At 46.5% G+C, this 22,500-nt stretch overlaps 2 protein-coding genes across 4 annotated transcripts in view; both read left to right on the top strand.

Moving 5' to 3' along the window:
- Window positions 1-3,476, top strand: part of map2k4a (mitogen-activated protein kinase kinase 4a) — a 14,238-nt gene extending 10,762 nt beyond the window's left edge. For both annotated transcript variants that reach the window (XM_080510914.1, XM_080510913.1), the window contains 4 exons: window positions 634-711; window positions 1,439-1,587; window positions 1,754-1,799; window positions 2,901-3,476. In XM_080510914.1, the coding sequence (XP_080367040.1) occupies window positions 634-711; window positions 1,439-1,587; window positions 1,754-1,799; window positions 2,901-3,014 (387 nt within the window). In that variant the 3' untranslated portion in view covers window positions 3,015-3,476. The remainder of the gene's footprint in view (window positions 1-633; window positions 712-1,438; window positions 1,588-1,753; window positions 1,800-2,900) is intronic.
- A 2,116-nt stretch (window positions 3,477-5,592) lies between these two features.
- elac2 (elaC ribonuclease Z 2) overlaps window positions 5,593-22,500 on the top strand; it is a 19,251-nt gene continuing 2,343 nt past the window's right edge. The window contains exons 1-21 of one of the 2 annotated variants that reach the window (XM_080510861.1): window positions 5,593-6,100; window positions 8,468-8,518; window positions 8,817-8,887; window positions 8,990-9,054; window positions 9,130-9,187; window positions 9,262-9,330; window positions 9,410-9,484; window positions 10,861-10,913; window positions 11,066-11,124; window positions 11,891-11,963; window positions 12,400-12,512; window positions 12,597-12,834; window positions 14,332-14,417; window positions 16,022-16,143; window positions 16,953-17,043; window positions 17,961-18,099; window positions 18,185-18,223; window positions 18,297-18,406; window positions 20,026-20,125; window positions 21,004-21,124; window positions 21,492-21,570. In XM_080510861.1, the coding sequence (XP_080366987.1) occupies window positions 5,742-6,100; window positions 8,468-8,518; window positions 8,817-8,887; window positions 8,990-9,054; window positions 9,130-9,187; window positions 9,262-9,330; window positions 9,410-9,484; window positions 10,861-10,913; window positions 11,066-11,124; window positions 11,891-11,963; window positions 12,400-12,512; window positions 12,597-12,834; window positions 14,332-14,417; window positions 16,022-16,143; window positions 16,953-17,043; window positions 17,961-18,099; window positions 18,185-18,223; window positions 18,297-18,406; window positions 20,026-20,125; window positions 21,004-21,124; window positions 21,492-21,570 (2,171 nt within the window). In that variant the 5' untranslated portion in view covers window positions 5,593-5,741. Of the gene's footprint in view, window positions 6,101-8,467; window positions 8,519-8,816; window positions 8,888-8,989; window positions 9,055-9,129; window positions 9,188-9,261; window positions 9,331-9,409; window positions 9,485-10,860; window positions 10,914-11,065; window positions 11,125-11,890; window positions 11,964-12,399; window positions 12,513-12,596; window positions 12,835-14,331; window positions 14,418-16,021; window positions 16,144-16,952; window positions 17,044-17,960; window positions 18,100-18,184; window positions 18,224-18,296; window positions 18,407-20,025; window positions 20,126-21,003; window positions 21,125-21,277; window positions 21,461-21,491; window positions 21,571-22,500 lie in introns of those variants that run through there. The other variant, XM_080510862.1, reaches the window with a different exon arrangement.

Raw genomic sequence — 22,500 nt, 5'->3', positions numbered from 1 at the left:
AGCCTTTATTGATCTCACCAAGGAGAAATGTACTTGTTACATTCTGCTCTTAAGGACTCATGAGAAGGAAAGACAAGAAATGTGCAAACAGTTAGGTAAGAATAGAGGAATCTTATATACAATGACTATCAAGAACTCTAAGGGCCAAAAATATTTACAGTAAGAGTAATAATAAGTAGATAAAAAAATAGGACCAAAGATGAGATAAAAATCACAGACTATTATAAAGTATAATAAGTTCTAAGGGGAGCAAAATATACAGTAAGATGAAATACAAGGAAATTAAACTATGATGGGGGGCAAAGTGTAGAATAAAGTACAATAAACATACTATAGTAAAAAATAATACCAGTGTTGGCAGAGCAGGTTCAGTCCTAACAAGTGGTCAATTAAGTGACGTAGATATTATTTCTATACCGCATATCAATAATTATTGATATGCGATATAGACTTATTGACTTTGAGGTTGTCTGTAATGAAACGGTTGAGAGTTGGAGATAAATCACTGAAGATAATGACGTTCATCAACTCTGAATCTGCAGAAAGACAAGAATTTGAGAAGAATGGATGACGTCTGAAAGTGTGGACTTTTCCATTTCAGTGTGAAACCTGAGAAGTGTTGTTGTCTTGCAGCCGGAGAGGATAGACCCCAGCGCGTCCAGGCAGGGCTACGACGTGCGCTCAGACGTGTGGAGTCTGGGAATCACGCTGGTCAGTTCTCTCTTCTCTCCCTGGACGTCGCAGCCGGAAGCCGCTGGCTGGAGCGCTCCTGTCGGGAATGTCGCTTTGCAATCCAGGAATATTTGTCCCAACTCGTTACACCAGTGGAGAAAACTGAAGCAAACCGATGTGAAAGTATTTGTTTAATAACATCGGGCCAAAAAAAGTCACATTGATCAAAGTCTGAATATTTTATATATATGAATGTAGAAATATACAAAACATTAAAAAAGTGTATATGTGTTAAAAGTGGATCTTATAATATATTAAAGGGTTAAAATATTCAAATTAAAACCTTCATCTTCTTAAATATATTTGAATTGATCAAAAATGGGAAATCAATTCAGCCAATAAAGACTCAAAGAAATATAAAGAATGTAAGCTAATTAAATGAAATACAATTTTAAATAGGTGGGGCTAAAACTGATAAATAAATGTACTTCTGGAGATGTTTTAGTCTTACACAATAAACAAATGAATAAATATTGATTATTATTATATACAAAAATGTATCTTATTATTAAAACAAAATGATTATTATTGAAAACCAATGTAATGTTTTCTTAAAGTCGGAGTACTTATATTGGCTCTTAAAAGTCCTCTTGGTTTAGTTTTGTTAAGAAATCTTAGTTTCCTGATTGAAGCCAAATGAAATGGAACTTTTGTCTTTGTTCCAGAGGAGACATTGATAAGTCTCTCTCTCCCCCCCCCCCCCCAGTACGAGCTGGCCACAGGCCGGTTCCCCTACCCGAAGTGGAACAGTGTGTTCGACCAGCTGACTCAGGTGGTTCGAGGAGATCCTCCACAGCTCAGCAACTCTGAGGAGCGACGCTTCTCCCCCAAGTTCATCGCCTTTGTTAACGTGTGGTAAGAAAACCATGGACTGTCTGTCTCTGTCTGTCTGTCTGGAAACTGCTGCAGAAACAGGCCTTTCCTGTTGCCTGGTGTTCTTCTGCCTCCTGCTGGTCAGACCTCTGAACTGCAGTCTGCACTTTTTGAAGCTCTTGTGTTTCTCCTCCGTTTTGTTGTGCAGCCTTACGAAGGACGAGTCCAAGAGGCCAAAGTACAAAGAGCTGCTGGTGAGTTCTCATCACACTGTGGAGGAGGAGGAGGAGGAGGAGGAGGAGGAGGAGGAGGAGGAGGAGGAGGAGGAGGAGGAGGAGGAGGAGGAGGAGGAGGAGGAGGAGGAGGAGGAGGAGGAGGAGGAGGAGGAGGAGGCGACTTTTGGTTTTCTACTTTAGATTAATAATGACGATTTAAAAAATAATAAGAACCATGAAAAATGACCGACTTTAAAAGTAATTTCAGGCGATTTGAATAAAAAAAATATCAAAACAAGTAAAGAGTAAAGAATTGACGCAAACTGAACACGAATTTCATTAAATGAACAAAATAGTGTTTAAGAAATTCAGTTTAAACAAACAAAAGTATAAATCTAATCAAAAAATAGATATAATAATGGAATGATAAACAAAAGAAGAAAAATGGTCAAGTTAACATTTTGGATGAAGAAAAGTATAAGTTAAATGTTTGTGTTTTTATGACATTTCTTCATTTTATGCTTGTTGATTTTATAATATCATGTAAAGTGGGTTAAAAAGTGCTACACAAATAAAATGTATCATTAGTAACAAAATGGAAGAAATTTAAAATAATGAAATTAATACAAGAAATCACGAAGAAGACAAAACTATTTTTTTAATTGAATAAGTTGTTTATTTATTTACTTACGTACTTATTTATTTATTTATTGATGTATTTATTATTTATTTGTTTGTCAGGCACAATGCAGACAGACAGAGTTACAAAAACAGAGTTTGCAGCTGATGTGATGCACAAAGAGTTTATAGTTCTTGCTCCACAACTAATTAAGATTAATTACAACCCTGGACTCATTCACTCTCACACACACATTTCTAAAAGCTTCTCACACATTCAACCTCGTACACACCGAGTATTAGTGAATATTCAAATCTAAATGATGAATATAAAACCACAGATGTTAAATTCTGATGAAAAGAAATAAACATGGGCCTTACAAATGAAGCTTTTAGTAGAATTTAATTAAAACGTTTTTTGGGGGGGGAAGGAGCAGCCGTGTCTATAAATGGAATTGAATGAAGCAGCGTGACTATGAGGTGTGGTTGTTGACGTTTGCTGTCGCCGTGGCCCCGCTGCAGCGGGATCCCTTCATCCAGATGTACGAGGAGCGCTCGGCGGACGTGGCCGGCTACGTCTGCAGGATGCTGGACCAGATGCCGGCGTCGCCCAGCTCCCCCATGTACATGGACTGACCGGCCCACCGCTCTGCCGCCGCCGCAACAACCACAAACACATCCAGCCCTCCTGTACATGAGCTCGCTCCCCTTCGCTGCCCTGTTCAAAGAGAAATGTAAAGAAAAACAAAAACCCAACAACAACCGTAAAGCACCACCGTCATTTCAGTCATGTCTGTATAATATATATATTAACACTTCTGTTTCTCTCTTCTTCACTCGAGTAACGACAGCAGCTGATTCGTCAGCGATCTCAAATGCAAATATAACCTGGAACGTGTATTTATAGAGGAGAAACTCTCCCGCATACTGGAATCATGCTCTTTGTGAATCGTCCCACCTCTTCCGTGTACGTAAACGAAAGCATCGTGTTTGGTATCTTATTGGAACTGTGCTTCTCCGGGTATAAAAAGCAGTTTTTCAGAGGTTTTAAAGAGTCGGTGCTCCACTCAGTGGATCCTATGCTGGTATATAAATAAAGAGAGAGAAAGGAGGAGGTGTGAGTTTGTCTCTTTATTCCTCGGTGGATTCAACGCCTGGAAATGTCTGAAATGATAAATCAAATGTGGGAATAAGACTGGAAACAAAGGCCTTGGATGGAGTGAGGACGTCCTACAAATTAAAAGGATTAAAACGAAGGTGCTCGGTGACTTTCTAACAAGAACGAAATGCAATTTGCATGAATAAGTGCAAAAGCAGCATAAAGTGCTCCAAAGAAATCCATGAAAACCACAAGCGCACTGAAATAATGACAGTTTATTTAATTGACTTCAATCTCTAGTAGAAACAAATCTGCTTTGCCTTGCCTAAAGACAGATTAAATTAAATGAAGCTCACAGGAAATGTAGAATGGTCTTTGAAGATTTTGTAACATTATGAAATGTTTAGTTTTATTAACTAAATGCCATAAATAATTAAAATTGTACTGTTGCTTGAAATGTCTTGAAAGTTCTGAAGTCAAGAGAAAATATTCATACAAGACTTTATTATTATTTTCATTATCATGTAGATTCATTGCATGTTTGAGCTTCTTGTCATACAGAGCTTGATGCCATACTTTGCACGCTCGTCAGAATCTATGGAAATAATTATAATTTGGTGGAATCAGGCAGCCACAGGACCACGCTTCACTGGAGCCACAAAAACATTCCTGAGGAACTTATAAAAGAATCTTATTTTCACAGCTTGAAATTGTGCAAAAGTGCCCTCTGTTGCACGTTTTGACACCAGAGTGGTTAAAATTGTTTAAAAAAAAATATATTTTTTTTGTTTGTGACAATTTGATACACAAATATGTCCAGTGTAATACAAGGACCACCTGCTGACACTGAGGTAACAAGGTTAGTATAGTTTGACCCTCGATCACTGAGGCAGGGTGATTCTCACTCAATTATTCACATTTGATTGTTTGAACGCTGATTCTGACCATTTTAATTTGATGTCTTGCTCCTGCAGTAAAACCAATTTGAACAATTTAAGTATTAAAATGCACAGCTTTTTTTTTTTTTTTTTTAAAGATACTCTTGCTATGTTGTAAATTTTTTATATCCTTGAAATATTAAAATTTGTTTATTTTAACTTTACATTTTTATTTTCCATGTAAATGGTGGGGATTTTTGTGTTTAGTCTTCAGCCTCGACCTAAAACCTTCACCGATTGAAACAATTCAACTTTGAAAACATTCAACTTTAATTTTTAAGAACATTATTTTCTTGTTTATTGACAAGAGGACGCATAATCTCGCCTGTTTCTAAATAGTCGGCTTGATGAGTCTCATCGCATCTGTTTTCCAATGAGCGTCTGACAATTTGAAACGTCATCATCAGTAGCCGGAAAAAGAGTCACGTGTCCTCCAGAATGTGCAGAAACCTCCTGTTCAGACTGTCAAACTGTTTCAGAAGCCCCCAGTTTGGCAGTGAAGGCCGAAGGAAGCTTTGTGAAGCCCTGAAGCTTGAATCGATAAAGGGTTTAATACTCGAAGCTTTTCAACACAGGCGGATTTAGCGCCATCTGGTGGGGAAAAGTATGAACAGCAGTTTGAATGACCTTAATCATGGTTGACCCGACAGCTTCTGTTTAATATCACGTGACAGTGACGTCAGGCTATTGTTGTGAAAAATAATGTCATGTTTACTTGATTAATAAACAATTTTTCTGAATAAACTTGTGCCATGTCTTCGCCTGGGACTTCTTGATGTTTGTAAACATAACTGAAGAATATATAATAATAATAATGTACAACACAATCATATAATGACTTGGGAGTACTCGGTGTAGACCTGGGGCTTATGAGTTGGTAAAGGAAACACATGGGTCATATAAGGTTATTTTATTTATTTATTTTATTTATTTGGTGTTTTATTCAGGGGGAAAAAAAGGATTTTTCCAGTCTGGGGGCTAGATATAATGTATATTACGTTTTATACACATAACGTTTTCAATCAATGATCCCGCCAATGATTCGGTTCCATATAAACCAATCGAATCAGGCACAGAGGCAATGACGTACAAATCAAGCGTCGGACGTCACTGATCACGTGACTCCGGCTCAACGAATCAAGTTTCGATACAGTCCTTGTGAGGCAAAGACCTGAAGTGTGTGGTTCTTGTGACCCACGCGCCGGTGGTCCAGCTCCCAGCGCCCCCCTGGCCGCCGTCCGGGTGGTTCCTCTGGTCGACACGGATGTTTGCGTGACGCCAGCGGCGCTCGGTTCGGCCTGAACTCTTCCGGACGTGTCTATTATTATGAATACGGTCCACGTGAGGCTGAGGTCGTGGACGTCTCTGTTGGTGAAAGGCGGATCTCTCCGTACCTGCGGCTGTGATCCGGCGAGCCTCCCACGTGCCCGGCGCCCCCTCCTCTGGACCGCCTCGCACCTCATCCGGACCATGGCGACCCGCGGCGGGGACGACGTCCCGGAGAGGCAGCAGCCCCCGGGGCCGCGGAAGGCCAACCGGAAGGAGCCGCTGCGCCGGGTGAAGGCCAAGGAGAGCCGCGGCAGGAGGACGGAGCAGCACGGACCGACCACCGTGTACCTGCAGGTGGTCAGCGCCGGCAGCCGGGACAGCCCGCCCGCCCTCTACGTCTTCTCGGAGTTCAACAGGTCGGTGGCGTCCCGGGCCCGGTTCTTCTCTACTGCCGTCACTTTCACCCCCTGTCAGAGGATAACAATAATAATAATGATAAGAATTAACCAGTCATGACCTCAAATTAATAACTGGAGACACAGAGTTATTCTATTTTCTCACCAACGTCGCCTCCATCCCGTCATATTTGCTGTTATGGAGATCAAATGATACGGAACACATGAGACTGTGGTGTTTTCTAACTGAACCGTGTGAACTACAGACATGTTATAGCAGGGGCGTCAAACTGGTTCCAGTTGAGGAGCCACATCAACCTGACCTCTGACCTCTGGAGGCCCAACAAGTCAAACATCACATTAAACTGCAGATATGGACAAATGTCAAAGTCTTTCCTTCATTTGTAACTTAGATTAGATTGGAAGTAGATTAGAAGCTTTTATTGTCATTGTACAATAAAATTGCACAACGAAATTGCGGTGTAGCTAAAAACACACAGTTGACATAGAATGGAACACAGGCAGCCATTCTCACATTCAGCATTGCATTCATCTCAGCAGACACACCATATATACAGAATAACCTAAACATTCACACACACGTTCAGCTCTCACACAGACCCGCTCACACACACCCAAGGACATAGTGCAGTAATGTAAAAAGTTAAAAGAAACAACCGATAATAAGTTACAACTGCAAGGATTTGCCAGTCTTATTCTGAAATATACACATTAAAGGAAATCAAATATTATTATATTTGCAAAAAAACAAACCCTCAGTCACCTGTACCTGGATATTATATTTTTATTCAGGATTAAAACACATTGTCATCATCTGGAAATTGTTTTGAGTTTGTGTCTAAAGTATCACTTCACATAAGTTGGACTCGTTGCTTTATTGTGAAAGGCGTTGCATCATGTGACCTCCACAGATGCATTAATGTCGGGGGTCAAATTCTGACCAAGGGTGGTTTTAAATGTCATTTTTGCCAATCTGGTGTTTTTAGATCAGCCTCTGTCACTTTTCATATTTATACTTTAAAAAAAAATAAAAATCCCATGGCGGCCGAATCAGATCCTCTGGCGGGCCGCTTCTGGCCCCCGGGCCGCATGTTTGACCCCCCCTGTGTTAAACTGTCCTTGGTCCCAAAAGAGAGGGTTTAATTCTCATGTCTCCCTATTTACCATAAATAAATGAGCTTGTTTGTCAACATGTGGGAATTTTACATAGTGAATTTCTGCTCCGTTCACTTTATTGGACGCGTCTGAATCAAAAGCGTCACCATCAGGAGGAGTGGAGGTGTAGAACGATAGAACGCAACTCCACGGCCGTTTCCATGGAAACTTCCGTAAACACACGCTGATCAAAAACTAAAGTTCTCTTTCACATTAAAAGGTTAATTTTATCGCTAACAAAAAAATCCAAGCTTCCATTTACAGGAGTATAAAGTTTGTTTTGTAGTTGCTGATGAACCAGAAGTCTGGCTTCATTATAAATTACCGTATTTTCCGCACTATAAGGCACCTAAATACCTCAAATTTTCTCAAAAGCTGCCAGTGCGCCTTATAACCCGGTGCGCCTTATATATGGAAGAATTGTTCTACTGGAGACTGCTATTTGACAGCTGAACTACCAGAAGCTTTTATTTTGACAACTCTGACTTCGCAACTGGATCTTCAGAGGACGACACTCCACACAACACCTTCATCACTCATGGTTGCACACCAACATTCTAACAAACCAAAATAAACTAGATGAAATAATTACTCCCTAAACTGGGGAACAAAAACACATAAACACAATCAACACAACACCAAGCCCAACAACAACCCACAATAACCTCCAACAACACAAAACATTAATTCCCATCATGCCTTGCATCCTGAGCTCCTCAGTGCAGCCGATAGCTGCAATGAATTATGGGAGTTTCTGTTTGTGGTGTTTTAAATGCAATTATTGGGGGTTCTATTTGGTTTGTGGTGTCGGTAATAATTGTGTTGTGTTGTGTTTTTGTTGCTTAGTTCATGTAGTTTAGTTTATTAGTTGTAAGTTGTCAACCAGCAGTGAAGAAGGTTTTGTGTGTAGTGTCCTCCTGGCATAGGCTGCAGGTAGGACTATCAAAATAAAGTGCGTGCACCTCTCTGGGTGTTAGAATCAGTGGAAAATGTAACCTAATGGCTTTGAGCTATAAAGGTTGTTGACCACTGGTCTATTCCATGTGCCTTATAATGCGGTGCGCCTTATATATGAACAAAGTTGTAAATTATGTCAATCGATGTAGGTGCGCCTTATAATCCGGTGCCTTATAGGGCGGAAAATACGGTAATCAATAAATTCATTAAGCGTCTCCATGATGATCTGAGTAACGTGTTTCCTGTCTGCTGCAGGTACCTGTTCAACTGTGGGGAAGGAACCCAGAGACTCATGCAGGAGCACAAGTAAGACACGCACACACACACACACACACACACGCACACGCACGCACGCACGCACGCACGCACGCACGCACGCACGCACGCACGCACGCACGCACGCACGCACGCACGCACGCACGCACGCACGCACGCACGCACGCACGCACGCACGCACGCACGCACGCACACACACACACACACACACACACACACACACACACACACACACACACACACACACACACACACACACACACACACACACACACACACACACACACTTCACCTGCACAGATTGACGGTATGTGTGTGTGTGAGACAGGCTGAAAGTGTCTCGGTTGGACAACATCTTCCTGACCAGGCTAAACTGGCAGAACGTGGGCGGATTATCAGGTCTGTAGCGTCGCAACATCTGGAACCGCCTCCACTGCCCCGCCTGTTCCCTCGGCTCCCAATCCGTAAAGTTCCCCCTTCCTGAGCGTCCGTCTCTTCCAGGGATGATCCTGACGCTGAAGGACACCGGCGTCCCGGAGTGCGTCCTCTCCGGACCGCCGCAGCTGGTGAGGAGTGGAACGCCGTTCCGTCCCGCGGGAGCCTGAACTCCGAGAGGCTTGACGTTTGTGTTTCCCTCCCAGGAGCAGTACGTGGACGCCATCAAGTCCTTCTCCGGCCACCTGGAGGACATCCGACTGCGTAGGTTGAGTTTCCCCGTCCCCAGCGCAGCGTCCCTGCAGGTTTGTGAGTGTTGACGCCTTGTCTCCTGGCAGTGGTGCGGCCGTACAGCGAGGAGACGTACAGGGACGACACCATGACCGTCTTCCAGGTGCCGTTGTTCGGTGAGTCACCTTCACCGTGTCTGCTGCTCCGAGGCCTTCAGTCCTCTCTGACCTCTTCTTTCCTCCGGCTGGGCTGAAGCCACGTCAGAGGACGGCCGGAGGAGCCCCCGCCACACGGACCAGGACCAGGACAAGGACAAGGACCAGGACCCCGGTGAGTCCCGCAGGACTGGGAGGTCCTGCTTCCACGGCAGAGTTTCATGTGGAAGTTGCTTCAGAAAAGTTTCACTGCACCGTTCTGAAAACGAACATCTCTAAGATGTGACATTAAGATTAATGATTACCGTAATGTCTGGACCAGGGGTCGGTGACCTTTAATGCTCAAAGAGCCATTTGGTCCCGTCTCCCACTGAACACAACACCCAGAGACACACATTTTATTTTGACAGTCCCCCAGGAAGACCATGCCAGGACGACACGACACACAAAACCTTCTTCACTGCTGGTTGACAACTTACAACTAATAAACTCAACTACATGAACTAAGCAACAAAAACACAATTATTAGCAACACTACAAACCTAACATAATCCCCAATAATTACATTTAAAACATGACAAACAGAAGCTCCCATAATGCATTGCAGCTCTCAGCTCCTTTATTGCTACACATTATTAAAATGGAAGATAAATGTGGGAGATGTGGATTGTTAGAACCATGAGTGTGATGGTGTGTCTTTAATGTCCTGTAGTTGTTGTGTAATTCACTAGAATGTTCCGTCACTCTCAACAAGTCTGTAATGAACCTCCTGGAACTGTCGGCTTTTACTGTGAAAGGTACAGGAAGCTCCCAGCTTCAGACACAAGTTGAGCCGCTGTCATGACCTGCAGCCGCAATTCTACCTTCTTCATCCTTTATTGTTGTAATGACGTCACATCGCTGCTCGTTCACCACCCTACATTTTACCACTCTTTGTAAGGACTGCGCTCTGGGTGGCTTTGCCTCCTTACGTCCCTCTCTGGGTGGCCTTGCCTCCTTACGTCCCTCTCTGGGTGGCTTTGCCTCCTATCGTCCCTCTCTGGGTGGCCTTGCCTCCTTACGTCCCTCTCTGGGTGGCTTTGCCTCCTTACGTCCTTCTCTGGGTGGCTTTGCCTCCTTACGTCCCTCTCTGGGTGGCTTTGCCTCCTTACGTCCCTCTCTGGGTGGCCTTGCCTCCTTACGTCCCTCTCTGGGTGGCTTTGCCTCCTTACGTCCCTCTCTGGGTGGCCTTGCCTCCTTACGTCCCTCTCTGGGTGTCCTTGTTCTGAAGGGCGCCGTGTCACAGGCACTGGTCAGAACAATGCATTTATTGAATTAAAAGTTAAAAAAAAAAACTTATTGTGGCTTATTTTCAGGTGCCCACAATAGTCTGGGAATTACGGTAGTTTGAAAAATCATTCCGCTACAATTTTTTTTAATGTTCTGAATAATCTGATACTTTTCTGAGGGATTACCTTCTAAATGTAATCGGATTTCTTTGTTTCATGATCTGAATTAATTTCATGTCGAACTGAAACACAAATTAACGGTTGAATGTCGATTTTCTTGCAGACGAGAGACGATCGAGGAGAGAAACGTCGTTAGTGGTGGCTTTTATCTGTAAGGTGTGTGTGTGTGTGTGTGTGTGTGTGTGTGTGTGTGTGTGTGTGTGTGTGTGTGTGTGTGTGTGTGTGTGCGTGTGTGCGTGTGTGCGTGTGTGCGTGTGTGCGTGTGTGCGTGTTACACAAACTAACCTCTTCTAAAATGATTTTTCCAGCTTCACCCAAGGAAAGGAAACTTTCTGGTCCCTCAGGCGAAAGCCCTCGGACTTCCTGTGTACGTAGGATTTTCTTCTTTACAGGAGGTTGATTGATTAGAGGATTATAGATTGTTGGAGTATATTATATCCTCTTGTGTGTAAAACTTTGAGCTCACTACTTTACGTGGGTTAAAATCCACGAGTCGTACGATTTCCAACAAGTTGCAGTTCCTCACCTTGTGGTACACGACTCAACTTTTGAAGTTGGATGTACTAAAGTAAACTTCACGTAATCTTCTTCTCTGCTTTTAAAACCAAAGTAACGACCGACAGCGTCTCTCATTTCAACCATTCGTATAAAACCTCTGATTGTTTGGAGCCAAAACTGAAAATTCTTGTTTTGTGTCTCTGCAACTTTTTGACTGCAGAAGTTTTTTGCAGATATATTGAATTAAATGTGAGATACTGCAGTAACTTCTACTTGGTGTAGTTTTTAGATGCGGTTGCGTCATACACGAAGCTTTGATGATTTTACATGTCAAAAGAGAGGAGTAGAAGCCTTTCGTTATAAACATTAAAAACAGCCTCGAAGGTACGATTTCAGTACTCTGAGTAGTTTCACTGGAGTAAAAATTAGCTGCAGTCTTTCTACTTTCAGTCAGACGGAATTTGAATAAATGAAAGAATATTTTTGATTGATTTGCAACCTGGTTTGGTGGAATTTGACGTATTTAATTGACAAATGTGGTTTTAATTTGATGCATTTTTATTGGATTTGATTTATTTACCACGACCATAAAGTTGATCTGGATCTTGTTTTTCTGCTCGTTTTCTCTTGTGCAGCGGCACGGCGGCCATCGGCCCCATGATCGCCACCCTGAAGGCCGGCAACAGCATCGTGTTCCAGGGGAAAGAGGTGTGTGCGTGTGCGTGTGTCTGTGTGTGTGCGTCTGTGTCTGTGTCTGTGTCTGTGTGTGTGTGTGTGTGTGTGTGTGTGTGTCTCGCTGACGCCCCTCCCCCCTGCAGATAAGATACAGAAGCTTGAAATGCAAAACAAATGGACTCAAAAACTTTCTTCCCCGTTGCCATCAGACTTCTGAACAGCTTCTGAACATGTTTACATTTAATCTGTACAATTGCACACAATGCACATCTCACTTTCTAACTAATATTTTGCACTGCTCTGTTATTTTATTTTATATTTATTCTATTTTCTTGTGTACATACTTATTTATTTATGTATGTCGGCACCAGGGTAGACGGCAAAGTAAGAATTTCATTACACTGTGAAACCTGGCTTTTACTGTTGAAATGACAAATAAAACACCTTGAACCTTGAACCTTGAACCCAGATCCAGCCAGAGCAGGTGTGCACCCCCACAGACCCGGGTCCGGTCTTCATCGTGGTGGAGTGTCCCTCTGAGGACTTCCTGTCTGCCGTTTGCAGCAACAAGCAGCTGAGAAAGTGAGAGTCGAGGTCGTCGGGAGGAGTTCCAGCCGGTCCAGACACTAGCTGACGCTGCGTCCCCCCCCCCCCCCCCCCCCCCAGGTACCAGAGCGGCGGGGGGGAGGACGGCGCCGTGCTGGTGGTCCACATGACCCCGGAGTCGCTGCTGCACACGGACCAGTACCAGGAGTGGATGGAGCGCTTCCCCCCCACCACCGAGCACCTGATCCTCAACGAGCAGGTCTCCACCGTCCACAACGTGCGCAGCCACAAGATCCAGGCGCAGCTCAACATGATCCACCCCGACGTCTTCCCGCCGCTGCAGGCTCACCGGGCCCGGGTCAGACCACAACCCCTGATCACACACATAATCCCGGGAGATTAACACTGTCTGGGGAGAGGTGGGCGGAACGTCAGCTGGACGTCATGACGAACCCTGATACACCTTGCATTAACCTGGATGTTAGAGGGGGAAGATGCTCTATAATCTGATGTTAGAGGGGGAAGACGCTCTATAATCTGATGTTAGAGGGGGAAGACGCTCTATAATCTGGTGTTAGAGGGGGAAGATGCTCTATAATCTGGTGTTAGAGGGGGAAGACACTATAATCTGGTGTTGGAGGAGGAAGATGCTCTATAATCTGATGTTAGAGGGGGAATATGCTATATAATCTGGTGTTAGAGGGGGAAGACACTCTATAATCTGGTGTTAGAGGAGGAAGATGCTCTATAATCGGGTGTTAGAGGAGGAATATGCTCTATAATCTGATGTTAGAGGAGGAAGATGCTCTATAATCTGATGTTAGAGGGGGAAGACACTCTAATCTGATGTTAGAGGAGGAAGATGCTCTATAATCTGATGTTGGAGGAGGAAGATGCTCTATAATCTGATGTTGGAGGAGGAAGATGCTCTATAATGTGATGTTAGAGGGGGACGATGCTCTATAATGTGATGTTAGAGGGGGACGATGCTCTATAATGTGATGTTAGAGGGGGAAGGTGCTCTATAATCTGATGTTAGAGGAGGAGGATGCTCTATAATCTGATGTTAGAGGAGGAGGATGCTCCATAATCTGATGTTAGAGGAGGAAGATGCTCTATAATCTGGTGTTAGAGGGGGAAGATGCTCTATAATCTGGTGTTAGAGGGGGAAGATGCTCTACAATGTGATGTTAGAGGGGGAGCTGCTCTATAATCTGATGTTAGAGGAGGAAGATGCTCTATGATCTGATGTCAGAGGGGGAAGATGCTCTATAATCTGATGTTGGAGGAGGAAGATGCTCTATAATGTGATGTTAGAGGGGGAAGATGCTCTATAATGTGATGTTAGAGGAGGAAGATGCTCTATAATGTGCTGTTAGAGGGGGAGATGCTCTATAATCTGATGTTGGAGGAGGAAGATGCTCTATAATCTGATGTTGGAGGAGGAAGATGCTCTATAATGTGATGTTAGAGGGGGGAGATGCTCTATAATCTGATGTTAGAGGAGGAAGATGCTCTATGATCTGATGTCAGAGGGGGAAGATGCTCTATAATCTGATGTCAGAGGGGGAAGATGCTCTATAATCTGATGTTAGAGGAGGAAGATGCTCTATAATCTGATGTTGGAGAAGAACACTTCCTAATCCCAGTTGGTCACCATGATACCAGATTCCTGACATCATAAATGGTTGACAAATAGATTTAATTTAGACACAAAGTTCAGAATACAATCATGGGATTTGTGCTTTTTTTTGTCAGTTTTAGAGTTTTGTTTCCCATCAAAATGCTAATAATTTGTCAGAACACCTCAGTAAGCTCATGTCTACCTGCCCCCCCCCCCCCCCCCCCCCCCCAGGAGCCCCAGGCGGCCCTCCACATCCCCAACGTCAGAGCAGAGTGCATGTTGAAGTTCCAGCTGAGACCCGTCATGGAGTGGCAGAGGTCGGTTCATCCTGCAGCCCACTGCATCGTCAGGGTGGAGCACTGGAGCTCCACCCTCCTCTCTGCCCTCCACCCTCCTCTCTACCCTCCACCCTCCTCTTTACCCTCCACCCTCCACCATACCCTCCACCCTCCTCTTTACCCTCCACCCTCCTCTCTACCCTCCACCCTCCTCTCTACCCTCCACCCTCCTCTTTACCCTCCACCCTCCTCTCTACCCTCCACCCTCCTCTTTACCCTCCACCCTCCTCTCTACCCTCCACCCTCCTCTCTACCCTCCACCCTCCTCTCTACCCTCCACCCTCCTCTTTACCCTCCACCCTCCACCATACCCTCCACCCTCCTCTTTACCCTCCACCCTCCTCTCTACCCTCCACCCTCCTCTCTACCCTCCACCCTCCTCTTTACCCTCCACCCTCCTCTCTACCCTCCACCCTCCTCTTTACCCTCCACCCTCCTCTCTACCCTCCACCCTCCTCTCTACCCTCCACCCTCCTCTCTACCCTCCACCCTCCTCTCTACCCTCCACCCTCCTCTTTACCCTCCACCCTCCTCTCTACCCTCCACCCTCCTCTCTACCCTCCACCCTCCTCTTTACCCTCCACCCTCCTCTCTACCCTCCACCCTACCCTCCACCCTCCTCTCTACCCTCCACCCTACCCTCCACCCTCCTCTCTACCCTCCACCCTACCCTCCACTTTACCCTCCACCCTCCACTCTACCCTCCACCCTCCTCTCTACCCTCCACCCTCCTCTCTACCCTCCACCCTCCACCCTACCCTCCACCCTACCCTCCACCCTCCACCCTACCCTCCACCCTCCTCTTTACCCTCCACCTTCCTCTCTACCCTCCACCCTCTTTACCCTCCACCCTCCACCATACCCTCCACCCTCCTCTTTACCCTCCACCCTCCTCTTTACCCTCCACCCTACCCTCCACCCTCCTCTCTACCCTCCACCCTCCTCTCTACCCTCCACCCTCCACCCTCCTCTTTACCCTCCACCTTCCTCTCTACCCTCCACCCTCTTTACCCTCCACCCTCCACCATACCTTCCACCCTCCTCTTTACCCTCCACCTTCCTCTCTACCCTCCACCCTCTTTACCCTCCACCCTCCACCATACCCTCCACCCTCCTCTTTACCCTCCACCCTCCTCTTTACCCTCCACCCTACCCTCCACCCTCCTCTTTACCCTCCACCCTACCCTCCACCCTCCTCTTTACCCTGCACCCTCCACCCTACCCTCCACCCTCCTCTTTACCCTCCACCATACCCTCCACCCTCCTCTTTACCCTGCACCCTCCACCCTACCCTCCACCCTCCTCTATCACAACTTCTTTACTTCTCCTCACTGTTTCTGTAATTCACTGTGGAAACATGCAGGTCGGTCGCTCGGTGTTTGTGTGTGTGTGTGTGTGTGTGTGTGTGTGTGTGTGTGTGTGTGTGTGTGTGTGTGTGTGTGTGTGTGTGTGTGTGTGTGTGTGTGTGTGTGTGTGTGTGTGTGTGTGTGTGTGTGTGTGTGTGTGTGTGTGTGTGTGTGTGTGTGTGTGTGTGTGGTAGTGTGTTAGTGTGTGTGTGGTTCTGACTCTGTGTCGTTGGTTAGAGACGCCATCCCGTCCTGCAGCTCAGAGGAGTTTGTGAAGGAAGCTTCAGAGGTGCCGAACTTCCTGTCTGAGGTGGAGGAGTGCAGGAAGTCCTGCTCCAGCGAGGCTGAGGAACCTTCTGGTGAGTGTCACACAAAATGACACAAACAACACAATAAACGCATCACAAAAAAAACACTGCGCTCGCCACGTTGTCAGAGAAATGTGTCATCATAGAAAAGCTGTGCTCGCCATGTTGTCAGGGAAATGTGTTGCCATAGAAACGCTGTGTTCGCCACGTTGTCAAGGAAATGTGTTGCCATAGAAACGCTGTGTTCGCCACGTTGTCAGGGAAATGTGTCGTCAGAAACGCTGTGTTCGCCACGTTGTCAGGGAAATGTGTCGTCATAGAAACGCTGTGCTTGCCAAGTTGTCAGGGAAATGTGTCGTCATAGAAACGCTGTGCTCGCCATGTTGTCAGGGAAGTGTCGTCATAGAAACGCTGCGCTCCCCACGTTGTCAGGGAAATGTGTCGTCATAGAAACGCTGTGCTCGCCATGTTGTCAGGGAAATGGGTCATTGCAAAAACATGTCGCCACGGAAACGCTCCCATGCCATCATCACTGAAAAGCACTGCTCTCAATTTTCATTCGTCAGGTAAACATGGCGCTTTCTCTGTTACCATGGAAACATGACTCTTCGCCAATTTGTGTGACAATCAAAGCTGAACTGCAAAGGATGATGTGTGTGTGGACAAGACTAAAGACTGTGTGTGTGTGTGTGTGTGTGTGTGTGTGTGTGTGTGTGTGTGTGTGTGTGTGTGTGTGTGTGTGTGTGTGTGTGTGTGTGTGTGTGTGTGTGTGTGTGTGTGTGTGTGTGTGTGTGTGTGTGTGTGTGTGTGTGTGTGTGTGTGTGTGTGTGTGTGTGTGTGTGTGTGCGCGCGTGTCGCAGGTCAGCAGTACCCGGAGGTGGTCTTCCTGGGGACGGGGTCGGCTCTGCCGATGAAGATCAGGAACGTCAGCGGTACTTTAGTGAACATCAGGTGAGATACATGACACTTGTTTACAGATAAACAATCATTGTCATCACTTCTGAGGAGGAATGTTTGAAAACGAGAGATGTGGTGTGATGCTGCAGCGCCGCCAGACTCCTCGTGGTCATTCTGCCGCTTCGCTGCTGAAATGATTGCATCAGATACCGAAAGAGGCAGAAAACAAAAACAAGCTCCAGAGAAGAGCAGGACTTTACTGGAAGTAACTAACTCATCTGTCCTGGAGGCATAGTGGACACTGAGGGAGTGGTAGTGTTAGTGTGTGCTTCAGTCATGACTCAATGCATCTGGATTATCATGCTCTATAATCTGGTGTTAGAGGAGGAAGATGCTCTATAATCTGGTGTTAGAGGAGGAAGATGCTCTATAATCTGGTGTTGGACGAGGAAGATGCTCTATAATCTGGTGTTAGAGGAGGAAGGTGCTCTATAATCTGGTGTTAGAAGAGGAAGGTGCTCTATAATCTGGTGTTAGAAGAGGAAGGTGCTCTATAATCTGGTGTTAGAGGAGGAAGGTGCTCTATAATCTGGTGTTAGAAGAGGAAGGTGCTCTATAATCTGGTGTTAGAGGAGGAAGGTGCTCTATAATCTGGTGTTAGAGGAGGAAGATGCTCTATAATCTGATGTTGGAGGAGGAAGATGCACTATAATCTGATGTTGGAGGAGGAAGCTGCTCTATAATCTGATGTTAGAGGAGGAAGATGCTCTATAACCTGATGTTAGAGGAGGAAGATGCTCTATAATCTGATGTTAGAGGAGGAAGATGCTCTATAATCTGGATTATAGTGGAGGAAGATGCTCTATAATCTGGATTATAGTGGAGGAAGAAACATAAAGGTGTAATCCAGAGTGGAGCTGAACCGTCTGTGGCTCCTGGATTAACGTGACCCTTGACCTCTGGCCTGACAGCCCCAGTCAGTCTGTGCTCCTGGACTGCGGCGAGGGAACGTTCGGTCAGCTCTGCCGTCACTACGGAGACGAGGTGGACCGCGCTCTGGCCAACATCTCCACTGTCTTCATCTCCCACCTGCACGCCGACCATCACACGGTGAGCGGGCCGTCGCCACGGCGACGTGACTCATGCCGACGGGCCTTTGAGCCGAAGTGGTTGACGCCGCTGCTCCTGGTTGCAGGGCCTGCTGATGCTGCTGTACCAGCGGGAGCGCGCCCTGGTAGGTCCCCCGGGGAGAGCTTTGGTGTTGAGGCCGAGACGCCTGTGTGACGGCGATGCGTTCACGTCCCCAGAGAGCCGTGGGAAAGCCGGTCGTCCCCGTCTACCTCATCGCTCCGGTTCAGATCATGTCGTGGCTCAACCAGTATCACCAGCACTGCCAGCAGATCCTCGGACACATCAAGTCGGTGCAACCCTTCGTTTACACGCCGTCTGTCACAACCTGTTCAGCTGGTCACCTCACCTATTCACCTTGTTCCGGAGGTTTGCGTGGGCGGCGCCATGCGCGTAATCACACCTCCGCTTTAGCTCCGCGCTACTTGATTTGCGATACCAGTCTGTTTAATTGTTTCCAATTTAAAGCGATCAGAGACGGCCGGCGTTAATTGCGCAGTGCGTGGTCGTCATAGTAGCTGGAGGAAAAGGAAGCTAACTCTGTCGCAGCTTTGTTTTCAACATCAGAAGAAGAGGTCTGAGTGTCGTGGTCCTTTGTTTACCTTTATATCTGTTCCTGCAGCAGCTAAATATTTCCCGACATGGACATGCTGCGTATCTTTACAAAGCATGTTTTAGGTAGTTTTTAGTCGCTGGGTTTGTTTAACAGACGCCTTAATTTCCTAAGCAAGACGCGGCTTAAGAATCGCTAGACCGGCTGGAAGCTAACTAGTTAGCAATGTTAGCCTGTCATCTTGTAAACACTACCAACTCCGCGCTGCGGCACTATAATGACAGCATTTAGCACTGGACACACTCTGATTTAGACTGGAGTCTGTAATAAAGTCGGCTCTATATGGAATATTGTGTTTCCACACTGAAGAATCCTCCAGATCGTTGCTCTTTGCTCTCCTCAGTGAAGAGGAGCTCCGTACTGAGACACAGGAGGCAAACGGGCTCTAGAAACACCTCAAACTATCAACAGAAACAATGCATCGTTTACTCGTTGGTGTACATGATCGCAGCACATTTGACCCAAAAAAACCTCCCTTATATGATATTTTAGACGCAAGTCTTCCCAGTAGTTCTCCGTAGAAATGAATACGATTTCGCTGTAACAGGAAGTGCGTTTCAAACGGAAGTGTGGGACAGAAGTAAAAGTGGGCGGGGCAGAATAAGGTGAATATATGACAATGTGTCACAAATACCATCTGTGACCACCAGGTGTCTCTGTAGGACCACAGAGCTGCTCAAGGGGCTCAGAAAGTCCTCCTCCCCTTCAGGGTTTCACTGGCCGAGCAAGAAAAATATCTTCCCGACAGAAAAATCTGCACAGAATCTAAAGTGTAAATGAAATGAAGTCGTAAATATATTTGAAGCGCCTGTTGTCTTTATGCGGCGTTTTCCATCGCGTGGCGTCGTCCCTCCAGATCATAGCGCCGGAAATAATTCACGGGAACTTGTTCAACTAATAATTTATGTTCTTTAAGCTGGTGTTTCTCAAAATTCACAGAGGATTTAAAAAAAGTTATTGATTCTTGTAAATTCACATTTCGTTTGCTTGTTTGAGCCACGTCTCACTATCAGTGATGGATAAACAGTAACCCTGTTAAATCTGAATACATATTTGGTTCTCATCATATTTCCTTTTTTCGCTCCGTTTAGTTTGATTTAATTAAACAATGAAAGGGGGCGTGTCCCACACTGGATTAATGTGTTGAGGAGCCTGGTGAAGTGGAGCTGCAGTGACCTTCAGTCCACTACATACACTGAGAGTCTACGTAGTTTGATAGTGAAAGTTCAGTTTCCAGCCTCGTCTATGGTCCTTTTTCCAGTTCGTCTTTATTTTTTTCAAATTTTTTTTTTCAGCCTCATCCCGAACAAGCTCCTGTGCGAGGACGCCGAGGCGCCAAGACCGAAGACGAAGTCCTTCATCCAGGCAGTGCTGAAGAAGAACGACCTCCAGAAGGTCAGGGGCAGTTCTAACGTCACCACATTAACCCTTCATGTGCCTTTAATCCTCCTCTCCTCCTGAAAAACCTCATCATGAACACATACAAAGTTCTCTAGGTAATATATGTGAAACCACCAGGTGGCAGCATTGCTGCACTATTTTAACCTGAGTGAATCTCAGCTGAGCTGCTGGTGGAGATCTGGAGCAGAACACAGGTGGTTCCCATGTATTAGATATGGATCCGGGGTTCTAGTGGGCCGGACCGGTGAAATGTCGAGCCAGGGTGACCTGAAACTTTGAGATAAAGTTTCTCTCTGCAGTGCCACAGTGTAAATATGATGAAAATGTTGAATTCCGTGTTGGATTTCCTGGTTCTTGCCTCCCTCTTTCAGTCCGGACATGACGCTGTAGCTTTAAATTCACCTCCCGACAGCGTTCACTCATTAACTCATTCATTTCAAGCCGTTTATTGGAGCAGCATAAAGACACGTAGTGGATATGTCAAGGAAACATCATGGAAATAAACTGCAGTTAGTTTCTCTTTCCACACGGCTACGGAAATGCCTCGTTGGAGTGGCGTTACCATGGCAACACACTTTTCTCCTCTTCATATGTCAGGAAAAGCTGCGAACTTTAAAATCACTGAGCTTCTTGTGACTGAAAATGACCAGTGGAGCAGCCGAGTGTGACGCCGTGGCCCAGATGTGGCCCAGATGTGGCCGTTTGGTTCCTAATTAAAAAAAAAAGTAGAATACACGAAATGACAACGTTTGACGCAGACAGTAAAGTTTTGAGCCCGTAGTGCCCTGCGTTGCGGAGCTCCCTGGCTGTGAGGGAGGACGAGGGTTCCTCTGTACTGACGGGCGTCGGCCCTCGTGCTTTGTGCTCCTCAGTTCCAGACCTGCGCCGTCCGTCACTGCAAGAACGCCTTCGGCTGCAGCTTCACGCACCGGTCGGGCTGGAAGCTGGCGTTCTCCGGCGACACCATGCCCTGCGACGCATTGGTGCACATCGGTCAGTAGCACTCTCCGTGATTACAGCCGCCGCTCCCCCTCGCCACGGCGGACCGGGCCGCTCCCTCAATAACGGGATCGATTCCCGCCGGGCCGCCGCTCCGCCGCGCGGCGTCCTGAATAATTGATCCCATATTTCCCAATGCGTCCGGAGAGCTGGCAGCCTCCTGCTAATGGCTCCTCCGGGCCTCACTCCATCCACGGGCTGGACGGGGTCCAGGCGGGGACGGCCGGCGTCGCCCTCGTCCGTCGGGTCGAGGACGTCTGGACCCAGACGGACGGACTCCTGGTCACGCTCCCCGACCTCCCGCGGGACGGGAACCGGGCTCAACGTGTGTTTGTCCCCACCCCCCCCCCCCCCCCTGCAGGGAAGGACGCCAGCCTGCTGATCCACGAGGCCACGCTGGAGGACGGCATGGAGCAGGAGGCGGTGGAGAAGAGGCACAGGTGAGCTGCAGCCGCCCTGATTGGAGGGGCGGGGAGGGGCGAGTCGCACGAGCGGGCGGAGCTTCGTTGTGAGGGTGTGGTTGCATTGAAGCCCTGCGAAAGCGGCGCTCGTCGTTCAACTTCCTCCTTCTCCTTGGCCCCGCCTCCGGCCAGAACACGTCGTTTTATATGTTTTAGTTTCTGAAAACGACAGTTTCCACAAAAACGGCAAATAGAAGATGTAGGTTTCATGTTGGGCCACTAGTGGGTGCTGTTTGTTTATTTTTGTTGATAATGAAACCACGCCCACAGTCGGAGTGTTGTCAAAATGCTCAGTTTCCCCCCGGTTGCCATGGAGACAGATTTGGAGGGCTTTCAAAATGTTGTTTCCCCTCATTTCAAATGAAACGGAGTCAGTGTAACAACAAAAGCAACAAAAACACAATTATTAGCAACACTACAAACCTAACATAACCCCCAATTATTACATTTAAAACACCACAAACAAGCTCCCATAATGCATTGCAGCTCTCAGCTCCTTTATTGCTACACATTATTAAAATGGAAGATAAATGTGTGAGATGTGGATTGTTAGAACCATGAGTGTGATGGTGTGTCTTTAATGTCCTGTAGTTGTTGTGTGATTCACTAGAATGTTCCGTCACTCTCAACAAGTCTGTAATGAACCTCCTGGAACTGTCGGCGCTCTGCAGCGCTTTTACTGTGAAAGGTACAGGAAGCTCCCAGCTTCAGACACCAGTTGAGCCGCTGTCATGACCTGCAGCCGCAATTCTACCTTCTTCATCCTTTATTGTTGTAATGACGTCACATCGCTGCTCGTTCACCACCCTACATTTTACCACTCTTTGTAGGGACTGCGCTCTGGGGGGCTTTGCCTCCTTACGTCCCTCTCTGGGTGGCCTTGCCTCCTTACGTCCCTCTCTGGGGGGC

This window comes from Blennius ocellaris (assembly GCF_963422515.1).
Source record: "Blennius ocellaris genome assembly, chromosome: 16".
NCBI lineage: Eukaryota > Metazoa > Chordata > Actinopteri > Blenniiformes > Blenniidae > Blennius > Blennius ocellaris.
The sequence above is the reverse complement of the archived record's forward strand: the minus strand, read 5'-3'. Positions and strand labels throughout refer to the sequence as shown.